A 25,435-nucleotide genomic window follows, 5' to 3' on the forward strand; every position below is an offset into this window, starting at 1 on the left:
CTTCCTCAGAGATTGGCTTTTACTCATTAGCAGTCACACTCAGCTATTAACAAAATCCACTTTGTCTCCATTGGCACTAATTTGAATCCCCTGACACATAGTGGTCTTTAAGGATTCCTTTAAGAAGTGAACTGGTGAACTTTCTCCCCCACGGTGTAGCCTTCTTGCTACTCATTGCCAATTCCAGTCCATGAGATGATCTCCTCAACTTTCTTTTAAAAATCGATTTCCCTCTCCTTCCTCTCTCTCCTGCTCCCTCTGCTCTCTCTCTCTGCTTAAGACAGGCTTTCGCTCTGAATACTTTCAACTTTGAATATGTATGTTAACATCCCGTACCACCTACTATCTCCTTCTTATTCTAAGCACCATGCCTATTAATAGAATTATCAATATGTGAAAAGTCATGTAAGAGATATACTTAATTTACCTGTTTATTCTAAATTGTCTAATGAGGCTTATTCACTAATTAGATTAGATAATGCTAATTACATGCATCACCTTATCTACCAAATTCAAGAGTCAGACAGGAACTTTAGGAACAGTATCTAGTAGAAGATACTACTTCACAAACACAAAAATAAGGAATTACAGCTCTTTCAAGAATCTTCTAATTAATGTTGCTACATACCCTAGTTAATAAGGTTGGTTTACTACATTTCCATAGGAACTAAGTATCACTAGAAGGAGTAGTTCATCTTAGTCAAGTTTGTGGACAATGGGTTTCCATATGACTGGACCCTGCTATCTATTTCACTCTGGACTTTCAACATGGTCTTCTGTGGTTTACTCAAGTATAATATTATAGAAGACCACAGAAGAAAGTTCACGGTAATTGTTACCGAAAACCCACATTTCTTAAGATAAAACTACCAAAATACACATGACATGAAATGTACCTTCACAAATGCCTCAAAAACTAAGTATTATTAGTCCGACTTTTCAAATGTGTAAACCAATGTTAAGAAAGAGTAGCTCAATTACCTCATACACTACATATAATATGTAAAAAAGACCTCTTTCACTATTACACTCAAATGCACTCATAGGCATGCATATAACACGTGTTCACATAAAAATACCCTATTGGGAGCTTTCAAAAATACAGTTTAGGCCGGGCGGTGGTGGGGCACGCCTTTAATCCCAGCACTCGGGAGGCAGAGACAGGCGGATCTCTGTGAGTTCGAGGCCAGCCTGGTCTCCAAAGCGAGTTCCAGGAAAGGCGCAAAGCTACACAGAGAAACCCTGTCTCGAAAAACCAAAAAAAAAAAAAAAAAAAAAAAAAAAAAAAAAAAAAAAATACAGTTTAGGCTTGCAAGTTGGCTCAGTGGATAAAGATACTTGTCACCAGACATGACAACTGGAGTTTGATCCTAAGAAGCTACATGCTAGAAAGGAGAAAAATGATGCCTGCAAGTTGTTCTGTGACCTCCACATACACACACAGATTAAGTATTTATATATATATACACACACACACACACACACACATACACACATCTGTATAGAGCTTTTAAAACATTTTAAATCAAGGTGTTCAGTTCTCTGAGAAAACCAACTTTACTTAATTCAGTAAAACGTGAGAAGCACATATCTAATAGTGATGATTCCAGGACACCAGCACTCTTACTACTAAAGGCACTATAAACTGATTTAACATTTCAGGAAGAAATCTGATGGTAACCTCAAGACACAGAAAGTGCTCATACTCCTTCCTAGTATTTCTATTTGGGGAAGCTAGTCTATAAAAAAGCCTATAGGTTATTTATAACATCTTAGACGCCTGGCACCTGAGCTTTACCATTTGAGTTTTTGTCAGTGGTGGTTTTAACAGCGTGTGAGAGGACTACAGGCTGCTCCAGAGCATATGTGACAGTTGTTGTGTGAAGAGGAAGTCACATAACTGACTACTGCACTAAGCCTGAATGCCAGCATCTGCTTCTCACTGTGGTTAGATGCTCTTCACTGGTCTTCTAAAAGGGTGGGGAATGTTGCTAAAAATAAGTTTTTTAAATTAAAAGGCCCTAAAAGAGCAAGCCAAAGTGAAGAGCCCTTTGAAAGGACTGATATTTGTAGCTTTGAAAAACGTTTCTTTTCAATGTCATAAGTCTACTGCAGTGATAGATCAGAAATATGGTTAAGCATTTGACAACAGAAAAATGGCAAGTGGAGCCGGGCGGTGGTGGCGCACGCCTTTAATCCCAGCACTCGGGAGGCAGAGGCAGGCGGATCTTTGTGAGTTCGAGGCCAGCCTGGTCTATGGAGCAAGATCCAGGAAAGGCGCAAAGCTACACAGAGAAACCCTGTCTCGAAAAACTGGAGGAAAAAAAAAAAAAAGGCAAGTGGAAGTAGAACTTACCTAAGCTATAGCTGAGTCAGGGTAGTAGAACTATATATTCTTGTCATTATTCAAGAAAAAAAAATACAATATGACATCTGTTACATGGCCTTCACTTAGTCATTTAGAGATGATTTTAAGTATAAAAGATGATGTGTATAAGTTATCTGCAAATAACAGGCCATGTTTTTGTACCTGTAGGAGATCCTGGAATGAATTCACTAAAAATAGTAAGAGTAAACAGCAGTAATCCATAAACATCGCTGTTTGCAAAAGTACATGCAGATTTACAACTATTGGGATGTGTGTGAGTGTAAATGTATATTGTAGATGACAATTCCTGTTTATGCTAGCTTTTATCTATCTTGAGGTTTGGCATTTTAAAATTTTCAGTATACTACTCTATTAGGCCACATTTCTTTAACTATAGCAAAACTGAGATGGAACACTCAATAACATATATTTTGTATTAGTGAAACCTCATGAATAGTAAACAGTAAGGGCCAGGCAATGGTAGTGCATGCCTTTAATTCCCAGCACCCAGGAAGAAGAGGCAGGTGGATCTCTGTGAGTTCGAGGCCAGCCTTATCTACAAAGCAAGGATAGCCAGAGCTGTTACACAGAGACACCCTGTGGGGGGGCGGGGGGAAGAAAAAAGAAAGAAAAGAAGAAAACAGTAAGGGCTACAGGAAAAGGGATCACTTGAGAATTATAGTTTGTTTGTTTTTTAAAGAATTATAATAACTAGAAAACATGATACTTGGTTTCAATTTTCTATATTCTAAATTGAGGAATCAAACCTAGGAAAGATCTATTTTTATAACTGAACAGGAATAATCTGTACTTAGTAAAACCAAGAAACTAAGACAAATGTAAGCTGGAAAGTGTATAACCACCCCCAAAAACTACCCCGCTCCCAGCCTCCCCAAAGGATCTATGGGAAGAGAGTTAGAACAATTTTAAGAGCCAGAGGGGATGACTCCAGAGAAACTCCAGCATGCCCAGGCACAACAGGACTGACACACATCGGAGTTTGCAGAGACTGGATGGCATGAACAAGACCTGCACGGGCTCACATCAGACAAAATGAGAAGGGGAAGTAGACACAGCCTGTCCCTAACCAAGAAGATATTTACAATTGACACCTACTAGGAGAGGGAAAACCGGTTTTCTGTAATGGAATGACACTGGCTAGATCAACTGCATGCTAGTGCAGGCCCCATGTTCAGAAGTAGTAGGCCAGGACAAAAGAGATGCCATGGTTTGTTTTTCATTTTGTGCATGTTTTCTTTTTAGTTTGTTTTGATTTTCTTTTTTAAAAAAAAATAATTGTTTTTCTTTCCTTTTTCTGAGAGAGAACATGAAGTTGAATGGGTAGGGAGGTAGGGAAGATTTGGGAGGAGTAGGGAGAAGGGAAAGAATATAATGAAAATATATGAGAAAATTTAAAATAAAAATGGAAAAAGAACATAAAACATTAATTCTGAGGGGAATTAAATACCATTAACTTACCAATACATTTCTGGAAAATAGAACTTATAAAAAAAGTATGCTTCTAAAGAAGTATTAGCATCTTTGTGATTACATCTAAATGCATTCAGAAGAAAACTTTTACTTAATATCTAATTCTCACCTGGAACCCACTTGATTTCCATTTCCATATCATTTTCTTTTCCTTTTCTTTCTTTTTCTTGAATAACTTGCAAAAGCTGTCTATATTTAGCAATTTGTTCTTCATCATCCTTTTGATTTTTCTTTGTTTTTCCATCTTCTCCTACACTGACTCCATCTAAATAAAACAAAACAAAAATGAAATTAATCAATGTCATTTGACAGAGAGAAACAATTACCTTCCAACTTCAGTGTTTAGGTCTCATGGTCTCTTCAGTACATGGCTAAAAATTGTTGTCAAAGAAATACTGCAATCACAGAACATAAAATCAGACTTCAACTTGTGACTATGAAAACAAAGACTTTGGTCTTGTACTCAGTAAAACTCAGAGACAATGAAGTTTAATAATAGCATTGTCAGAGTACTACACAATAATCCCTTCTATGCAAACTGCAAGAGCACTAAGTTTGACATTTTAGTCCCCTCTAAATGTTCTGTTCAATAAATGGAATCTGATTGCTGCTGGTGTGAATCTGACACATGGGATTAGCTTCTCGGGCCACACAGAAGAGGAAAGAAGTTGTTTAGAATGTAAACCCGAGCCTATGAAGTCCTTCCATTTGATTGTGAATAAGCACATATACTCTTAGAATGTTGTTCATCAATGATAAAGACAAAAAGACTACGAGCTAATTCAACTACTTTCACTGTGTGGGAAGACGATTGATATTTCTGAATTCTAGTTTCACAAAAAATTTAAATGTGAAGAAACAGTATAAAACCCCTGGGCAACAAACATCAGAGAAAATCAAATCATAAAGTTGTTTTTCTACAGTTTCATTGTAAATTCTTCAAGTCAGTAACATAAATTAGAAATCTGGGTTTTAATGTAAAACACACAAACTTATCAAATTCATTAAACATTGCCAGTGGAGGAAAGTTTGGAAGTGATACAGTGATATTCCTGTTTTTGTAACTTATGGTCATCAAAACTGTGATAAAAGCATGGAGCTGTAAAACATCAGTGTTAACACCTTGTTCTTAAATCTCTAAAAAAAAAAAAAAGCGATTTTCGAAAGAAAAAAAAAGTTGGTTAAGCAAATATTTAAAACTTATTTTTCTCTCTAAGTGAATAAAAACGGCTGTGGGCATTCTTTCCATCATCCTATCACACTTTTATATTTTCACTCAAACAGCTGAAGCTCATTTTTTTGCTGTTTGTGCTTTGTGCCACAATAATAATGTTGGATGGAATTTTGTCATGTATCCCGTAATTCAATGGATAAAACATGAGGAACACATTAACAAAATGGCAATGTATTTCATTCTATTAAAAGCTTACTTCTGAAAACATAATTAGAAGCAAGCTCCTTCCAGGTTGAAATTTTAGTGGTAAGTCTCTGATGGCTTACTTTAAATTGATTTTTTCCAGTACTAAAATTGTACTTTCTGAAGCTCTAAAATGTGGGATAACTCATGTAGGTCTGTTTTTCTAATTCAAGGACAATATTTTATGAATGCCTTAATAGTACATAAGATTTTTAAAAATAAATTCAAACAGTGAGCTACTCTATAAACAACTATCAGGAATGTTTAGTATACAAATATACTAGTCTGAGGCACTAAATAACAGATTAAGGTGTGTTTGTAATCAATTAAAATATTGAAGAAAAAGGAATGCTTTTGAAAAATCATAATTAGTATATTTCAAATTGAAAGAAATTAATCTTTAGTTTTAAGAATTAAAATTAAAATACCTGATACAAGGTACTATGCTAAATACTTTATATATATCATTTCTATCTACGAGCCAGGTATTATAATTCTTGTTTCACAGCTACACAAAGAAAGGAAAAGGGTGTTAAGAAAACTTGATCTTTGTGTTCACTATGTGGTTAAGTCCAGATTTGAAACCAGCAGGGTCTAAATTTGTTTTCTTCCCCCTATTTTACAATCCTGAAGGTTCAACATAGGGTTTTATGAAGCTTGGCAAACACTATACCATTGAGCTATAGCCCCAACGAGTCCAACATATTAAATATATTGGAATATTAATGCTTACTTACCAATAACATTAGGTGTCCTATTGTTAACAATATTGTTTTAAAATTTAAATGGGGGTAGGTGGGTGGAGAGATGGCTCAGAGGTAAGAGCACTGGCTGCTCTTCCAAAGGACCTGGGTTCAATTCCCTGTGCCCACAGGCAGCTTACAAACCATCCATAACTCAAGTCCCAGGGGTATCTGACACCCTCTTCTGGCCTTTACCGGCACCAGGGGTATTCAAACAGCAAACAGACATACAGGTGAAACACCCACATAAGTAAAATAAAATAATTCCAGGATGAGTGCAATGGCTCAGAGAAGAAAGATGCCTGCTGTCAAGCCTGCTGACATGATTTTGATCCCCAGGACCCACCCTGTAGGAAGAAACAACTGATTCTTACAAGTTGTCCTCTGATTTCCACATGACACACACACACACACACACACACACACACACACACACACACACACACACACACGTAAAACAATAAAATTTAGTATCATTTTCCAAAGCCATTTGAAAAACACATGGACCTAGTGTTCCCCAATAGACATAGAATATTATTTCCCGCTGTATTTTAGAACTATAGCAAAGGAAAACTATCAAGAATTATCAGAAAAGCACGTAATATTCACATAAGCAAATAAATTTACCTTTCCCATACTCATGGTAGACAAAGACAAAATTCATCCTTCTTATTTACGGGGGAAAGGTACAAAAGGTCTATGAGAAGGCTATGCTATGTACACTAAGAAATAAAACATTCAAATTCATGAGGAAGATTAACAAGTACCAGTCACTGAGACCTTAAAATGTAAAATCTTTCATAACCAGTATGCACCACTGTAAATTACATACGCTCTTTATTAAGCTTTCATTACATTTATTTATTGTGTGGATGCATGTGCCATGAGAACTTTGAGGAGTTGGTTCTCTTCTATTATGTGGGTGGGTTCTAGGGATCAAACTCAGACCAATGGACTTGGCAACACCCACCGAACCATCTCACTAGCTGGAAAACTATACATCTTCAAAGAGGATGAAACACTTAAGCAATTACATGACTTTTATCAATATACAATGTATACAAATAAACAGAAGCTATTAAACACTATTTTCCTTCTCTTACATTAATACTGCAAAATAGTATTTTATGGCAAACTTAAAAGCACTACTTTTAGTGACATAAAAACAAACAGACCATTCAGAAACTAAGAAAGTCAAGGCTTAATAACCCTATGTTAAAACTATAAAAGTATTTATTATTTCATATGCCACTAGGTTATAGAAATAATACATCACGTAAATGGAAAACACTAAGGAAAATTTTAAACTATAAATATGTTTTTTCTTGCTGATTTAAAATATGTATATCTGTTTAACATTTCTGGTTTCTCATTTTCTGTCAGCACTGAACTTATATTTTTTAATGTTTGGCAATTTTGTTAGATAAGAATAACACAGATGCAACAGCAAATACTATCATTCAAAGCTGAAGGGCTACAGCTAGTGTAAGTCAGTTGAATCCCTTGAACCACCAAAACAAACAAATAAATGGAAAAATCTCAGATTGCACCGATAATACTTTACTGGGCTGAGGCTCAGTTGGTAGAGTGTCTGTAACGAAAGTATAAAGGCCTGAGTTTGAGTCCCCAGAACTTAAGTAAAAGCTAGGCAAGTCTCCAACCCCAGCACTTGAGGAATGGAGACAAACGGATTTGAAGTTCAGTGGTTAGCCAGCTTAGCCAATTAGTCAGCTCCATGTTCACTCAGAGAGGAAAAAACCCTGTGTCTAAAAATAAATGAAGATACAAGATGGTGACCTCTGGTCTCCACAGCACATATGCAAACACACACACACACACACACACACACACACACACACACACACACACACACACACACACACACACAGACGTCCAAGAAATCACAACCAAATAACTAAATGGTGAAGAAAAAAACTGGTATTGTATTTTATAAAATTAGTTATTTCTAAGCAAATAGCATGATCAATTTAACAAACACACAATCATTTTCAGTCATCAAAATTTCTTAAACAAAGACAGACCTGATAATTATTGCTTAGTTGGATACCGTCTATCTCTATCTTTCTTTCTACCTACCCACCTACCTACCTACCTACCTACCTACCTACCTACCTACCTACCTACCTACCTACCTACCTACCTATCTATCTACAGGATTTCTTTGTGTAACAGCTCAGGCTGTCCTGGAACTTGCTTTGTAGACCAGGCTGGCACTGAACTCATAGAGCTCCAGCTGCCTCTGCCTCCTGAGTGCTGGGATTAAAGGCATGCACCACTATTGCCCAGCTGAATATGTTATTTTTAAAGTCTTTCTATAAGTTTCAAAGGGATTACAAAAAGAAATTGAAGTCTGAAAGGACTGACAAGTTAATGAAGAATTATCATGTCAAAATCAAGAATAGAGAATGGAATACCACAAGGATGATCCCAAGTGTTTTAAGATCTATATTATTTCTGAGCACTTCCTAGTTCCTGATCCACAGCTGTGAATTCAACTGGAAGACTATTAAGAATCAAAAGGACACAAGTGAAAATCCCCAAGAGGAGGAAGTTCAACTAGTCCCCTGGAATTAAGCAGAGATCCAGAGGGAGTACCAGACAAATATCAAACTACCAAAAAGTGCATTGTTGATGTGACAAATAGGCACACAGGACTGCTAGAAGTGAAGTTGATAACAACCAAGATAAAGAATTCAGTGGGTAGATATATGTTAGTAGAATGAACACTGCTGAAAAGACACTTTCAAACTAGAAGATGTGTAAACAGAAGGAAATATCCAGAATGAAGTACAGGGGGAAATGATAAAAATGTAAGAGACTGTATTGGGGATTTAGCTCAGTGGTAGAGTGCTTACCTGGTACACACAAAGCCCTAAATCAAAAACATCTAAAGAGAGAAGATACAGTGGAAAGATTTAATGCATACTTAAACAGAGTTCTAGAAGAACAGGAGAAAAATCAAATGACTGAGAACATCAATACTGAAAAAAGATACCACTGTGAATTAAATGGACCCCCCCAAAAAAACCCCCAAGCTCAATACATATATAAAAAAATCCAATCTTAGAATAAAGAAAATCTCCAGATAACCTTCATAAACACCAATCAAGTCAGAAACCAATGGGGTATTATCAGTGTGGATACAGGGAAGCCTTTGGAAATCCAATTTTAGAATCCTTTGCAAGCAAAAGCAAAATTTTCTGGTCTTTTCACACAAACCAAATATCAGGAAAGTTTTGACAGTAGCTGGTTCTTAGTGAAAGAATTTCTTAAATAAATACTTAAAGTTGAAGGAAAGAGATTTAGAAAGAAAGAGCAATGGAAGCTAGGGAAATGTAAAATAAGGGCAGTACAAGACAGTGTTACACAATAAAGTACAAAAGTTATTTAGGATTACTATAGTGGGGTTGGGGATGTATCTCAGTTAGTGGAGTCCTTGCCTAGCATTTACAATGACCTGAGTTCAGTCCCTAGCACTGCAAAAACTGGATGTGATGGCCCATACCTATAATCTAATCACAGACCTTGGGAGGCAGAGGCAGGCAGATCTCTGTGATCTGTGACTTCAAGATAAGCCTAGTCTACATAGAAAGACTGTTTTAAAACTAATTAAGGTGTATGGGGAGAAACAGTATTTTACATGTCTACAAGTCTAACAGGCTAGGCATTTTTACTAAGCCAGAGTTTAAATAAATTTTGTGGCTATAGAAAATTAGCCTAGCAAAGTATTTAGGATTTAAAAAAAAATTTATTTATTTTAACTATTTGTGTGTGTGTGTGTGTGTGTGCAGGAAGGTGGAAATGACTATGCCAAAGAACGCATGTGATGGTCAGAGGACAACTTTTGGTGAGTCAGTTCTCTTTCTATCTTGGGTTCCAGGGATCAAAGTCAAGTCATTAGGTTTGTACAGCAAGTGCTTTCATCCAATGAGCATCTTGCCAATCCTTCAAACATGTATCTATGCATATACACGCATATAATTCTATGCACATAAGTATGTTATGCAGTCAGTTTGGGGATCTTTTTAAGTTTTGCCCAAGACACAGTTCCATTAACCACCCAATAAAAGGATTAGCAAGTACCTTGTGGTGCTTCTTCCTCTTCCTCTTCATCCTCACTGGAGGAAGCTAAGTAGGCCTGGAAGTCCATGTCCAAAAGCTCCTCCTTTTTAAACTTTCTGTTCAGTGTTGTGATTCTTTCATGATCAGTCTCATCCCAAGTAATCTCCACCTTGAACCAAAGAATGAAAATTAACCACCACATAAAAGCCCAAAGGTAAACTCATACTTACTTAAGTACACTGTTAACTTAGATGTTTAATATTAAGTTAAAAAGCACACTAGGCATGGTGGTGCACACCTTTAATCCCAGCACTTTGGAAGCAGAGGTAGATCTCGGTGAGTATGAGGCCAGCATGGTCTACACGACAGTTCCTGGCCAGCTAAAGCTACATAGTGAGATCCCCGCCCCCTTCCCCACCAAAAGTTACAATGCACATAAAAAGTTCAGACATGGCCGGGTGTTGGTGGCGCACGCCTTTAATCCCAGCACTCGGGAGGCAGAGCCAGGCGGATCTCTGTGAGTTCAAGGCCAGCCTGGGCTACCAAGTGAGTTCCAGGAAAAAGGCGCAAAGCTACACAGAGAAACCCTGTCTCGAAAAACCAAAAAAAAAAAAAAAAAAAAAAAAAAAGTTCAGACATGGACACATTTAAAAAAAAATATATGAATGGCAGGATTAAATAAATGGTATTCTTTTTGTGGACAGAGAATCATGTATGTCCACTTTTACTTTCCCCCTAATTCTCAGCTACATGAATGATATTCTATTACCTAATATATTATTAAACAGATTAACTATGGTAGAAAAAAAGTTAGAAAAAGTTAATACTATTATGAACCAGTGAGAACATGATTTTCTTCTAGAGAACTAAAATGACAGTTGAGCCATAGACTACATAAAATCTATTAATAAAGCAACATAATCTCAAAAGGTGCCATTTTCCTAAAAAGATTGAGTCACTCATGACAAAACAAAGGTTTTCATGATCATAACTACAGCATATCTGTCAGCAAGTAAGTTCATTGATAATATGGCTGAGGGAGACTGGCTCCTATCCTATATTCTCAATAAAATTATTCTCACTGCTACTTCGTAACTGTAACTTTGCTACTGTTATGAATTGTAATGTAAATATCTGTGTTTTCCAATGGTCTTAGGGAAACTGGTGAAAGAGTTGTCCAAAGGAGTTGCGAACCACTGCTTTATTCAGTACCTTGTAAAGGTTCCTTTTGAAAGGGTTTTATGTTTACAGCACATGTGTTCAAGTCCTTGCTTTTTCTGTTCAGTCCAATTTCTCCACATTAAGACAACAAGCTAGGTACTAATTAACAGCAAGATCCTTAAAATATCCTTGCCACTCTCTTAGACGTTCTAGCCAGTTCAGGACTGGCAACTCTGAAAACTATGTCTGTGTTGATAATGACCAAACAGCTGCTGTAAGGAAAACAGATATTGGTGATACAGATCAGGATGCAGAATCTCCAGATGAGCTGGCTACACATGCTGCCTATTATAAGTGCTTAAGTGTTGAAAATAACATGATGTGCTGTATATTTTAGAATTCACTTACTCTGGGGTCTTACTATACTTTGTAGCTAATCAATACCAGAACACCCTCTCACAGCACAGCGGGAAGCAGATATCTGACACCAGCTTTCTTGGACAAGCACAATAGTCTATCACAAGTTTGCTGTAGGCAGAGATTTAGGGTGAAAGAGAAGCCAGTGAGCTATGTAACAAACTATTGTAACATACAGAAATGTGGCTACTTGTTATTAATATGAAAACTAGTAGTACTGAATTATTCTACCTCTGTTGTTTACAAAACTTTTAAAATCACATCTGCAGAAAAATGTGCTCCTATTTCAAATGGTCAACAATTCTGTGTAGCTGTCATTTGAGGTAAAGCTATGTCCTTCCTATTCCCGAGGATCTTAATAACTGACACACTGCCTATTAAAAGAATCTAAGACAAAACGCTGGGCTTCCACATGTGCTAGATAAATGTTCTACCATTGAAATACATCCTTGGGTACAAAGAATCTAGTTCAAAGTATATGGGTAAAATAATAGAGGGAAACAAACAAACAAACAACATAAAACATTAGCAGACTGACTCAGGCTTAAAGACAAAAAGACACTCTGAAAAACATGTTCGAACAGTATAGTATCCAATGCATCCAACATTCAGAACACCATCTAATTGTAAAGTTGCTAAAAGCAAGAGTCTAGGTATACATTTAATTTTTCTTTCTTTCTTTCTTATTTTAAATACAGGGTCTCATGTATCCAAGGCTGACTCTTGAGTTCCTGGTACCCCTGCTTAACTTCCCAAGTGCTGGGACTATGTGTGTCACCATCTACTCATTTTTAAGAGTTAAGAAATACCATTGAGGAGCTGGAGAGATGGCTTGGCAGTTAAGTGCACTGGCTGCTCTTCCAGAGGTCCTGGGTTCAATTCCCAGCACCCACATGGCAGCTCACAACTGTCTGTAACTCCCAGTTCCAGGGGATCTGACACCCCCACACAGAATATATACAGGCAAAACATCAATGTACATCAAACCAACCAACCAACCAACAAACAAATAAATAAATACCGTTGATGTTCCCATTGCAGCAGATGTGAAATACTTTGGTTTATATGCTGTTAGATCAACTTCTGAGGCCACTTCCTTGGGCTCATCATCAAAAGTAATATCATCTGGTATAAACCTAAAAAAAAAGTAGCTAATACCAGTGTCTAGATTTTCTAATTAGTTATAGTTCATATACTATACAAAAAATTCTATAGAAAACAAATGTAAAAATTCCTAAAAGGCCAGAAACAATCTTGGCACATCTCTGAAATTTGTAAACTATAAATCTGAAATTTCATTAAGTTTGAGAGAATTCTATATAGAGACTTTGCATTAGGAACTAGTTAATATAAACTAGCTTCCAAAGACCCAACTCAATAACACAATCATTGACTCACTTTAGAGTTCAAAGATCAAACAGAATTAATACTGGGTAAGTGGTCTCAATACATAGCACATAATCATGAAAAGTCATTGAAAATAAAGAAAAAGTTAAGGCTGATTAAGAATAATCTTAGCCAAAAATTTCATTTCACAAATAACTATTCCTTACAGGTAAATCAGCCATGGTGACTGACAATTTTTAGGTATCAGGCTAGGAAATGTGGGATGAAAAGTAGAGGTAAATAATCTGATTATTATAACCATGTTTTTATAATTTACACAGGAGATTATTTCCACATACATATAAAATGCATCTACTATATACTGTATCAAGAATTATTGGGAGGGGTGGTGGAGAGATGGCTTAGCAGTTAAAAGCACCTGCTGGCTCATGCAGAAGATCTAGGTTTGAATCCTAGCACCCACCTGGCTCACCCCCTCCAATTCTAGGGGGTCTCATACACATGAAGTAAAAATAAATAAATCTTAAAAATGTTTTTTGAAAGAATTATTATTTCAAGGACATAAATAATGAAATGGTTCTTAAATTACTTTTTCTTCAATTATTATTAGCTTTTTCTTGTTCATTTTCTAGAATATAAGCGAGTACTGCTCATTCAAATATTTTACTGCATTATGATCTTGCTATATTGTAAGATTCAGTGGTTAAGACATGAACTGAATTACCTTAGGTCTATGAAAGAACAACTGCTTTCAAACTCCAGGCCATCACAATCTTCATAAATCTTACTTGCAGTTTCTGGAGAATCACATTCCACTACTGCATAATAGTATTTCAATCGTTTAAACTGATAGTCTCTTAGCTTCTCTCTAGAGGACCTAATGGGAAAAACTAAATCCAACATATGTACACAAGAACATAGAAACCTCTCCATTACAAGGTCAGAAAACAACTTTTTCAAAAGTTGGTTTTCTCCTTCTACCATGTGGGTTCTGGGGATTGAATTCAGGTCCCTAGGTTGTCAGACTAGAGGGTAAGCACCTTTACCCATTAGCTATCTCACTAGCCAGCATCTGAACTTTAAAAGTTTAATTTCACTTAACTATCCTCTGTTCCTTGAAGGTCTTCCTCTGCCACTTTCGTTACCATCCAGTTAATCACCGTTTTTTATTAAGTGCACATGCAGCTCCACCTAGTGGTTTACAACTACTTAAGTTGTTTTCTGTAACATAAAACCATGTTTTATTTCTTTATTTTTCTATTTAACACTCAAAAATATAATATGAAGATAAAAACAACACTAATTCATAGCAATGAAGATAATTATGAACTGTTTTTTTCCCCAAATACTGCAATCATTATTTCCAAGCATACACACAAAATGCTGGCATAATGCGCCGCCAACTATAATCAGTTATCAAGCTGTCTGAATCCTAACTGTTAGAATTAAGTGCAAACTTCAGTCCTATTAAGGCAACAGAATTCCGAGTGAGGTACGTGACTTTACTAGGGTTAGTTTTATATTCTAGAGTGACTCAGTACCAGTCTTTCTCGGGGGCATCCTCAGGAATACTCAGTAACTCTACTGGTCCTTGAACTTGCTCTTCCTTCATCCTCTCCTTTCCAAACTCCGAAGGATATATCTGAACACAAAAAATAAGACTGATATAATCCATACATTCTTTCTTACAGAATATGAAGACCTGTCAAAACTAAGACGTCAAGAGTCAGCACTAAGCTCAAAAACAACAACTCATTTCACACTCACCGTAGTAGGAAAGCAAAACTCATTTCTAACTACATGAAGATAAAGCATACTGAAGAGTTTTCTCTAAGTAATAATTTTGGCCAGAGTATAACAGATAGGGTGGGGACAAAACCAAAGCATCATGAACAACAACGCGCACTCCATCTCCAGAACCCATGTCAGAGGAAATAATCTACTTTTGAAAGGGGTTCTTTAACTTCATACACACATGCGTGCATACAAACAAAACTAAAATATAAAGCAAAAAAAAAAAAAAAATTTGCTTCTCCCTTCTTACTACCTGTTAATTAAGTTTCATACTCAAATGTATTGGACAATTTCCAGATCAATAAAATATTTTTTCGAAGAGGAAAATTAAGGCAGTTTAATTAGAAACAAAGTCAGATTTAAGTTAAAACACCTAGAAATATTTCCTTTAAATAAAATCAATTTTCTCACCTTTACAGAAAATACAACTCCTCCTTTGGGTTTAAATGAATTGAACAAAGCCAGCAAATCTTTTGCCTTTAATCTATCCCAGTCCATGTTGCAAACTGCTAGTCGGTGTGTAATCTGAGAAAGTTAAAGTATTATTAATTATTATAGAATCTATATTTTTTTTTTGAGACAAGGTCTCACTATGCAGTCTAGGGCTGTCCTGGAATTTACTATACAGTCCAGGCTGGCCTTGAACTCACAGAGATATACCTGCTTCTGCCTCCCAAGTGCTGGGATCTGTATCATTTTCAATGGTTGAAAAAAGAAAGATAAACAATGTAGTATAGTCTTTCTCCAGTTCTGAGTTGTGTTATTTAACTGATTTAACATGCAGAGGGAGCTTCATGTGGGGCAAACAATAGGAAAACCACAAGAGATAAGCACTATCTCTAAATTGGTTTTTGGAGTTCTTGAACCAGGGTGTGATCACAAACTGATGTTTTAACCACAACAGTTTTAAAGATAGTTTATCACCAGTTTGGAGTGAGGAAATGGGTTACTCCAGAGCATTTTTTATGGTGCAATAAGAACATAAATACAAACTCCTAGCAAAAACAAGTCTAAAGCTGCTTTTATATATTTTAAATGACTTACGCAGAAATTCTTTCTGAGCAGGATGGCACACATACCTGAGATCCCAGCAGTCCAGAGGGAGGCAGAAGAAACAGGACCACAGTAGGCTCAAGGCCAGCCAAGTATTCACAGAAAGGTTCTGTCTCAAAAGGCCTTTGACAAAGATCAACATAAATTCATGATACAATTCCTAAGGAAACCAGGAATAGGAGGAACACTTCTCAACAAAAAAAGTCTATAGATGACAAATGTATATCCAACATTATACTAAACAGGGAAAATTGAAAAGCGTCTTCTAAAATCAGGAAGGAGATAATGGTGTCCAGTTTCTCTACTCTGATTCAAAATAGTACTTAAGCCAGAGGTTGTCAACCTGTGTGTCACTACCTCTTGGGCAACCCTCTATTTCCAAAAATGTTTACATTATGTTTCATGACAGTAGCAAAATTACAGTTAAGAAGTAGCAGTGATAATAATTTTATGGTTGGGGGTCACCACAACATGAAGAACTGAATTAAAGGGTCACAGCATTAGGAGAGTTGAGAACCACTGACTTAAGGGATACATACAGGAAAAGAAGAAGTCAAACATCCCTATTTTCAACATAATCACATACTTGAAGGTTTCTAAAGGCTCTACCTGGAAATTTCTGGACCTTCCACTCTATCTCCTAGAATGTTCTCCAAGACTTGGAGGGTGTGTGTGTGTATGTGAGATAAATGTCCCCTTTATATCTGAGCAATCAAGTCACTTATTCTTTTTTTTTTTTTTTTAAGATTTATTTATTTATTATGTATACAATGTTCTGCCTGTATGTATGTCTGCAGGCCAGAAAAGGGCACCAGATCTCATTCTAGATGGTTGTGAGCCACCATGTGGTTTCTGGGAATTGAACTCAGGACCTCTGGAAGAACAGCCAGTGCTCTTAACCTCTGAGCCATCTCTCCAGCCCCAAGTCACTTATTCTTTGTAACTGCTGCTGCTCCTTGTAAAAAGGAGCTTCTCTGACTAAGCTGATAGCAGCACTCATTTCTGGGAATAAACTTAGTAACTTGGAGAAAACTCAGCAAGCACATCACGTCCATTTAGCAAAGCTGTAGCTTCCTCCTTAGGGCCTATGACCCAACAAGAAGTAGACTAGTGGGCGTGGGAAGAGGATGAGAGGGGATAATCATAGGAATGAATGATCAAAATACATTATGTACATGTATGAACATGTATTTCATAATGAACCCATTATTATGTATAATATATGCTCACTAAACACATTAAAAAATACAGACAAAAACAAAACAGAAACCTACTCAGGTGACTGGAATGATGGCTAGGTTCATATTGTTTTCTGAACAAGCATGAGACCTGAGTTCAGCTCCCAGGACCCAAATTAAAATTTGAAAGTTGAGTACGCCTATAACCCAGTATGCGGGAGGCAGGGACAGGAGTATCCCTCAGGCTGCTAAGCAGTCAGTTTAGCTGAATCAGTGAGCTCTGTCTTCAGTGAGAGACCTGACTTACAAATAAGGGGGAGCTGGAAAGGGTGGCACACACCTTTAATCCCAGCACTCGGGAGGCAGAGGCAGGTGGGTCTCTGTGAGTTCAAGGCTAGCTTGGTCTGCAGAGTGAGTTCCAGGACAGCCAAGGATGTTAAACCCTGTCTCAAAAAACCAAAAACCAATAAAAAAAACCAAAAAACAAAACCCCACCCCAAACCAAACCAATTCAACCAAATAAGGTGGGGAACAATTGAGGAAGACACCTGATGTCTGCCTATGCAGCCCCCAACACCACAAATGCAAATAAAAAAGGAAAAAATAAAAATGAAATTATAACCTTTGCAGAAAAAAGGATGGTATTAGAAACTGTGTTAAATGAGATATACCAGTCTCAGAAAACAAATACTTCATGTTTTCTTTTTTGCTGGGTTTTTACTTTTTGATATGTGTATATGTGTATATGTGTATATATGTGTATGTGTGTGTGTGTGTGTGTGTGTGTGTGTGTGTGTGTGTGTGTGTGTGTGTGTGTTACATACAGAAGCTGGAGGTCGACACTATTGTGTCTTCTTTGATCACTCTATATGTTGTTGTTGTTGTTGTTATTATTATTATTAAAGAAGACAGGGTCTGACTATATAGTTCTAGCTGTCCTGGAACTTACTATATAGATCAGGCTGGCCTCAAACTCAGAGATTTATCTGCCTCTGCCTCCTAAGTGCTGGGATTAAATTGTGCCACTACACCTGGCTCCACGTTATTTTTTTTTAAAGAAAGGGTCTCTCACCAAATCTGAAGCTCACTGGTTGGTTAGACTGGCTGAGGATCCTACTATTTTTGTGTCACTGAAACTTAGGTCCTTATAAACATAAGCACTTTATGGATGGAACCATCTCCCTAGCCTTCTAAATCCAGACTTAAATTTGTGTGTATATACATGAAACTAGAAAAGGTCCATGACAGTGGAGGAAGAGATCTTAAGGGAGTTGGGGAAGAGATAATGAAGGAATACATGTGCAGAAGGGAGAACTATTTGGGGTGAGGCAAAGGATGAGTAAGAGCAGGGCAGAAAGGATGGAGAGGGCAGAATGGAAGGAAGATGAGCAGGAACCAAGTATACTGGCATAAATGTATGAAAATGCCATAGCAAGGTACACTGCTTTGCATGCTATCTTTAAAAATGAATTAAAAACAGCATTTTACAAAAGAAACACTCTCAAAAAACAACAACAAAAAGGGATAAAAGGAAGGAAAAGAACCTCTTTCCCATTTCATCTGCTTGGACACACATCTAATCTACATACACTAGCTCCATTTCAAGGTGTTTATTCTTTCTAGTGTTGGAATCGAACTTAAGAGGCTTGTACACACTGGGTAAATGCTGTACCACTGAGTTAATCTCCAGTCCTTAAGACATTTTACTCTTTTTTTTTTTTTGGAGCCGAGGATCAAACCCAGGGCCTTTTACCACTGAGCTAAATCCCCAACCCGACATTTTACTCTTAATCATCATTAATTCTGCCAGGGTCTGATGATGTGGCTCACTGGCAGATATCTTACCTGGCAAATAGGAGGTCCTGGGTTCAATCAACAACAAACAAGTCCCACAAATATTTTTACCAGTGAAGCTTCTCTCAATTTATTTTTAATGCTTTCTTTTGTTTACTTTTCTGAGATTGGGTTTTACTGAGCAGGTTTATAATCCAAGCTAGCTTAGAACTCACTATGTATTCTAGGCTGACCTTAAACTTACAGCAATTTTTCTGCTTCCTCAGTGGTGCTACTATGGGTGTGCGCTACCAAGCCCTGCTTTATTTAGCCTACGCATGCTAGCCAAGAATTCCATCACTGAATTAGCTGTCCAGTTCTTTCCTAGTTAATTTAATAATATCAACCCTATCACCCATAAAAGCTAACTGTTATTCATAAATAATTTACTGAAAATGTTACCTCATCAGCCCGAGGAGCATCTTTATCTAATTCTCTCCAAGCATGTTCAAAACCAGGTTCTTCTGGAAATAAATCTTCGAAATCATCTTCATCTTCAGAACTAGTTTCTATATTTCCTTTACCCCTTGCAAGATCAGGACCACTGTCACTTTCATCATCCTCCTCATTATCCTCATCTTCCTCTTCTTCGTCTTCATTTTCATCATCATCAGCTGAAGTTCTATCATCACTTATAACTTCATCTTCAGATTCCTCATAACTTTCTATTTCACTATCACTATCTGAATCTTCCTCCAGGGCATCTTTGTCCAGCATTTTACCATCACTGTCGTTTCTTGCCATTCTGACTGGAAGCACTTCAGCATATTGGGGGAGGGAGAAAGGAGACATACATTCTGAATTAAATTAAATCCAAATTATTGACATTAGATCCAGTATAACTTTTACAAAACAGAGAAAAGGAACATAAGCTCAGTAAAATTCATGCTATAGCAAGTTATTTAAGTGAAATCATAACATTTATAAGATGATGTAAGTGTGTTTATATACTCATTTAGTATTCATGGAATACCTGCTTTGTGGTGTATTTAATACACAACCACTGGCAAAAAAAAAGATATCAATTAATTTCCAGTTGAATAAGTGACAAGTATTAAACAAGCAAATCAATATGCACACACATAAAATGAAACTACTCTACAAGCATTAAAGCTTCCAAGAGCTACTCAACAGCTAACTAAAGGATGAAGAGAAATTAAGTAATCAAAGTGAGAAAGATGATGAAGGAAATTTGTTCCAAGCAGTAAGAAAAGCATCTGTAAAGAATTGTCAATTACAAAAAAAAAGTAGCAATCATGTGTGGTCTGTAGCTAGCAAGGAGTCAAACAGGTCTAAGGAGTTAACACGGAAGCACGATAAAGGGGATGGGTGATGGGTGATGTTGTTCTGTATGGTATGAATATGTGCTGTTCTGCTTGGTTGATAAATAAAGCTGTTTGGCCAATGGTGAGGCAGAATAAGGTTAGGCAGGACATTCTAACTAGAGAGAGGAAGGAGAAAGACAGAGCTGGGAGACGACTTTATGGGTGTCCATGCCTTAGAGTAGTTGTCACTCAGGAACTGAACAGACTAAATGAATGAGTACCCAACTCTACTTACCTTCTTTAAACACATTTCTTCCTATATAACAACATATAGCAGCTCTCAGTATTGCTCACTAGAAACTAAAATCATTTACCCAAGCTTTCATGTTTGTCTTCTGGTACCAAAACAAGAAGAAATCATTGCATATTGTTTCTTTCACAGCTTATCATAAAGAAAGACTTTACAGATACTATTTGGCTTAAAACTACAAACCTCTTTAATACTCTACTGTCTAAAAGAATGGGACTACCGATCTACATACATCTACGCCACCAGGAAAAGCAAGATGTAAAGTACCGGTAAGCCACAAGCCACGTGCAAGGTATAGATTTATAGAAATGGGTTAACTTAAGATATAAGAGCTAGCTAGCAAGAAGCTTGCCATGGCTATAGTTTAAAAACAATATAAGCCTCTGTGTGTTTATTTGGGTCTGAGCGGGTGCAGGACTGGGCGGCACACAGAAAAACTTTCAGCTACAGATGGGCTTTGCCACTGCTCCATTTCCAAAAGGAGGACACTACTAGACTGGCACATTGAGATATCATCTGAATTACACTGCAGAAAACTGGAGGGGTAGAGTGAGTATGAGTAATAAAAATCGAGGGACAGTACAGTACTCTCACAAGACATGAAGGCACTATAAAGCTATGACAGTAGAAATGTAGCAAAGTGAAAAGCTTTGGTAAAACCAGACAGTATAGTGAGAGGGGTATTTGATACCAGGAACAACAGTTTTAGACATGTCAATGAGGCCTGCCTTCCTAGCACAGACACAGCCAGCTAGCTGGCTAGATAGGTAAACATGGTACAATGGAAAGTAACTAATTTGATGAAGAGACTTTACTTTAGTTAAGTTCTGGATATTTGAATTAAAGTGTCTTCAAGGTTAATAGAGTGCTTGCTTAGCATGTCCAAAGCACTAGGTTCGATCCCTAGAACCACAAAACAAAGTGCCTTTGAGTCATGTAACAGAAAACATTAATAAAGCTGTTTACTATTAAGAGATATGCTCAGTAAAGTGTGAGCTGGAGATAAAATTTATAACTCATTCATACATAACTGACAAAAGAAGTTGCATTATGAATGAGATCACCAAATAGAAATACTAAATAAAAATTTTCTGCTAACTCTGACATTTTATAACTGCTAGTTAACCACACACCAAGATGTTTTGTTTAAATAGGATTTCATTTTTCTTCCACAGCTCTGAAAGAGCTCATCTTCTACTTCTAACAGCAATCACCTGTGCATGTGTCTAATGCACTATGTTTAAACTGGTATTCCTGTTTCAGCTTACTCCAGAGGCTCTAAGTTTGGAGAATGCAAAGTAAATTTTAAAATTAAGATGAAGAATGAAATTTGTTTTTATTTTAATACTATTTTTTATAATATTTATTTATTAATCCACTACTTATTGCCTACAATGTGTAAAACATTGAACTAGGGAAGGCAAGAGGGAATTTATAAGCTCTATGCCCTTGATGGGTTCATAGACAAAGAGAAATTATTAATTAATGAATCTATGAGTTAATGTACCATATTGAGGCATTAAAACTTGTCTACAGGGGAGCTGGAGGATGGCTCAGTGGTAGAAGATCTGGGTTTGGTTCCCAGCACCCACATGGTGATTCCTAACCACCTGTAACTCTAGTTCCAGGGATCTAATGCCCTCTTCTTTGATCTCCACAGTACATACATATACATACAAACAGCTTTTAAAAAATCTTGTTTGCATGGCTGTGCACAATGTGCTTGTGCATGGTGGGTGGGGAGGAGGCACACATATCATGTACTGAGGTCAGCATAATTTTGTGGAGTTAGTTCTCTACTTCCTCCTTTCCATGGATACTGAGGATCAAACTCAGGCTGCAAGGTTTGAGCAGCAAGCACCTTTACTTGCTGAGCCACTCGCCCATTCAATTTAAAACAGGATCTCATGTAGCCCACACTGGCCTCAAGATTACTATGTAGCTGTGGATGACCTAGAACTCCTGATCCTTGTGACCTATCTTCCAACTGCTGGGATTACAGACATTTATTAGCATGCCAGGATACAAGGAGGTATTTATAGTAAGAAGACTTTACAGATACTACTTGGCTTAAAACTACAAACCTCTTTAATATTCTACTGTCTAAAAGAATGGGACTACCGATCTACATACATCCAATCCTAAATTTGCTCAAAAAGTACTTTGGTCCTCAAACTTAGTGCCAACCACCCCCACCCCCAAATCCCAATAGAAATAATGGATTCCTTAGGAATTTTTCTGTGATTATATTTTGATTAACAACTTTTGAATTTTTTCAATCTCACTTACAGACCTTCTGTTACAGTATTTTGTATTACAGGTTTGACTTTTCTACTTTAGGTCTATGCTGTCCAATATGGTAGCTAATAGTCTAAAGAGACAATTTAGCACTTGAAATATGGCTCTTTCAATTTGAGATTAATGCTAAAATATAAAAGTATAAATTTGTTATCATTAATTACATAGAAATGAAATTTGGATTTACCGGATATAAATAAATAAAATTATTTCAAGTGCTTATTTTTCCTTTTTAATGTCACTACTAGGAAATTCATCACTATGTATTTCTAGTGGACAGTGCCGGTAGACCAGGGTCATCATACAGAGCTTAGCAGGTTGTTATCTGCCAAAAGGGAAAAAAGAGCTAAGACTAATCTAGTCTCAATTCATCAAGTCATGTACTCAGAACATGCCATGCTTCCTCAAGGGAAATCAACATGTTGTTTCACTCAAAATTGCCATCCTCTCACCAAACTATAAATCCCAGAACACTCTGTGTTTATGTGGTCAGAGGACATGCAATTTTCTAATTTGCAAAAGGCATCATATAAGCTAGCAATAATCCTAAAGGAGGGGGTCCATGCCTTATTGTAGTTGTCACTCAGGAGCTGAACAGACTAAATGAACGAGTACCCAACTCTACTTACCTTCTTCAAACACATCTCTTCCTATATAACAACATATAGCAGCTCTCAGCATTGCTCACTAGAAACTAAAATCATTTACCCAAGCTTTCATGTTTGTCTTCTGGTACCAAAACAAGAAGAAATCATTGCATATTGTTTCTTTCATAGCTTATCATAAACATTTGACCATTCTCATCATACTACAAAAATAATTATTGTGTACTTCTTAAGGAGATATCAAAAAAATAGTGTAACACAGAAGAATCAGCACTCCCAACCAACCTGATTGCTTTTCTCCTTTTGCCTTAGAACAAGTGATTGTTGGAGATTTCACAGTTTCAGAGGTACTAGAATCTTTGGTCCTTGATTTTCCTTTAGGCAAAGAGTCTGCACTGTGGTCAGTGATGCTCCTTTTCTTTTTTGTATTTTGCAGAAATTCTTCACTATCCTTCTTGGGGCTTATTTCTGAATCTATCTTCTGAGATTTACACAAGTTTTTCATTTTCTGATTTTTTTCAGAATTATCTAAGTCATTTTTATTTATGGGATCCTTTTGATCAATTTTTTTGGTTTCTTTCTTTTTCTCCTCAATCAGCATTTTTGACTTTGCTTCATTTTTGGTCTGTTTTTGTTTCTGCTTTACTTTTTTTTGTTTCAGTACTTTGCTTTCTTCATCAGAGAGGTCAGAATCAGAGTCTGAAAGCTCATAGAAGCGTTTCAAGTCTTCTGTAGTGCTGTGGTTGATAGGGCGCCCTCTTTTATCAACAGCATAATTCAATTTAAATTTTTTGTCATGAAACATGGCTCGAAACCTCTTGTCAATTTTGACTTTTCGGTCCTTTTCTGGCATTTCCCAAAATCTGGGATCCTTTGAAACCCGCCTAAACCGCTGGTCATTCATTATTTCTTGTTTGGATGACATTTTTAAAGTCTTACTGAATAAATATCCAGAAAAACCAAACACTGAAAAATAAAATATATATTACAATGATGAATGGTTAATAATACAACTAAAATATAAACACACATACTTAAACACTCTAAATTTACATAAAATTAAGGAATTTAAACTTAATTTCAACAATCCAACCTATTCTGGGTCAAACATAAAAAAAACATAGTAACATAAAATTCTTACATTACAGATCACTTGAAACAAATTTAAGACAAAGCAAACAGAATCCTAGAGAGAGAGAAATAAAATATTCTTAAATCTCAGTTGGTCTCATTTGTTTTTCATACTTTGTTCCATTCTCTTTGTTAATCTTTACATTTTCAACAGCTTTTAGTTCTACAAAGTTGTCTCATAACTAATGGGGGAAGGGAATCAAACTAGATTTACCTCAGGGTTCCTTCTGTAAATCCTTCCATCTATTAAGAACCAAATTAAGAGTCTCACACTGCTGGGTGGTGGTGGTACACACCTTTAATCCCAGTGCTTGGGAGGCAGAGGCAGGCGGATCTCTGTGAGTTTGAGGCCAGCCTGGTCTACAAAGCGAGTTCCAGGACAGCTAGGACTGTTACACAGAGAAACTCTGTCTCGAAAAATTCAAGGAAAAAAAAAGTCTCACACTACAGTTAACAAATGTTACCTTCTTTTTCTTAATTTTTTTCATGTGTATGGGTGTTATGCCTGTATATATGTCTGAGTACCAATTCTGTGATTGGTGCCCACGGAGGCCTGATTTGTTCTGATCCCCTGGAACTGGTTTTAGGGACTGTCCGCCATCACGTGGTTGCTGGAAATTGAATCCTGGTCCTCTAGAAGAGCAGCCAGTGCTCTTAACCTTCGAGCCATCTCTCCAGTTCCAAATGTCATTTTCTTGTAACATTTTATTCTCAAAGTGACTAAGGTCTAGATAGGCTGATCCGTTATAAACATATGAAAACGCACATGTTTGTACAAATGCATACTCTCTCTTGTGAACAGTCTCTGCCCCAATACTGGGATTACAGGTGTGCTCCGCCATCACACAGGCCAGGGCTGCTTTTCTTCAAAATCCTTTACATTCTAACGAGAAAAACATAAAACTTCACGGCTGCGCTTATAAATTTCAGATGTACTACAG

At 36.8% G+C, this 25,435-nt stretch overlaps 1 protein-coding gene across 1 annotated transcript in view; it reads right to left on the minus strand.

Annotated features, from left to right (window-relative positions):
• The window catches only part of Esf1 (ESF1 nucleolar pre-rRNA processing protein homolog), a 57,795-nt gene that overhangs the window by 31,903 nt on the left and 457 nt on the right, over positions 1-25,435 (minus strand). Inside the window, exons 2-9 of the mRNA XM_052722711.1 lie at positions 23,649-24,329; positions 19,288-19,643; positions 15,233-15,346; positions 14,569-14,669; positions 13,752-13,904; positions 12,702-12,816; positions 10,124-10,271; positions 3,969-4,124 (exon numbers count right to left, since the gene is read on the minus strand). Of these exons, the coding sequence (XP_052578671.1) occupies positions 3,969-4,124; positions 10,124-10,271; positions 12,702-12,816; positions 13,752-13,904; positions 14,569-14,669; positions 15,233-15,346; positions 19,288-19,643; positions 23,649-24,288 (1,783 nt within the window). The 5' untranslated portion in view covers positions 24,289-24,329. The remainder of the gene's footprint in view (positions 1-3,968; positions 4,125-10,123; positions 10,272-12,701; positions 12,817-13,751; positions 13,905-14,568; positions 14,670-15,232; positions 15,347-19,287; positions 19,644-23,648; positions 24,330-25,435) is intronic.

This window comes from Peromyscus californicus, unplaced genomic scaffold (genome assembly GCF_007827085.1).
Source record: "Peromyscus californicus insignis strain IS unplaced genomic scaffold, ASM782708v3 Scaffold_7__1_contigs__length_154581171, whole genome shotgun sequence".
In the NCBI taxonomy this organism is placed as follows: domain Eukaryota; kingdom Metazoa; phylum Chordata; class Mammalia; order Rodentia; family Cricetidae; genus Peromyscus; species Peromyscus californicus.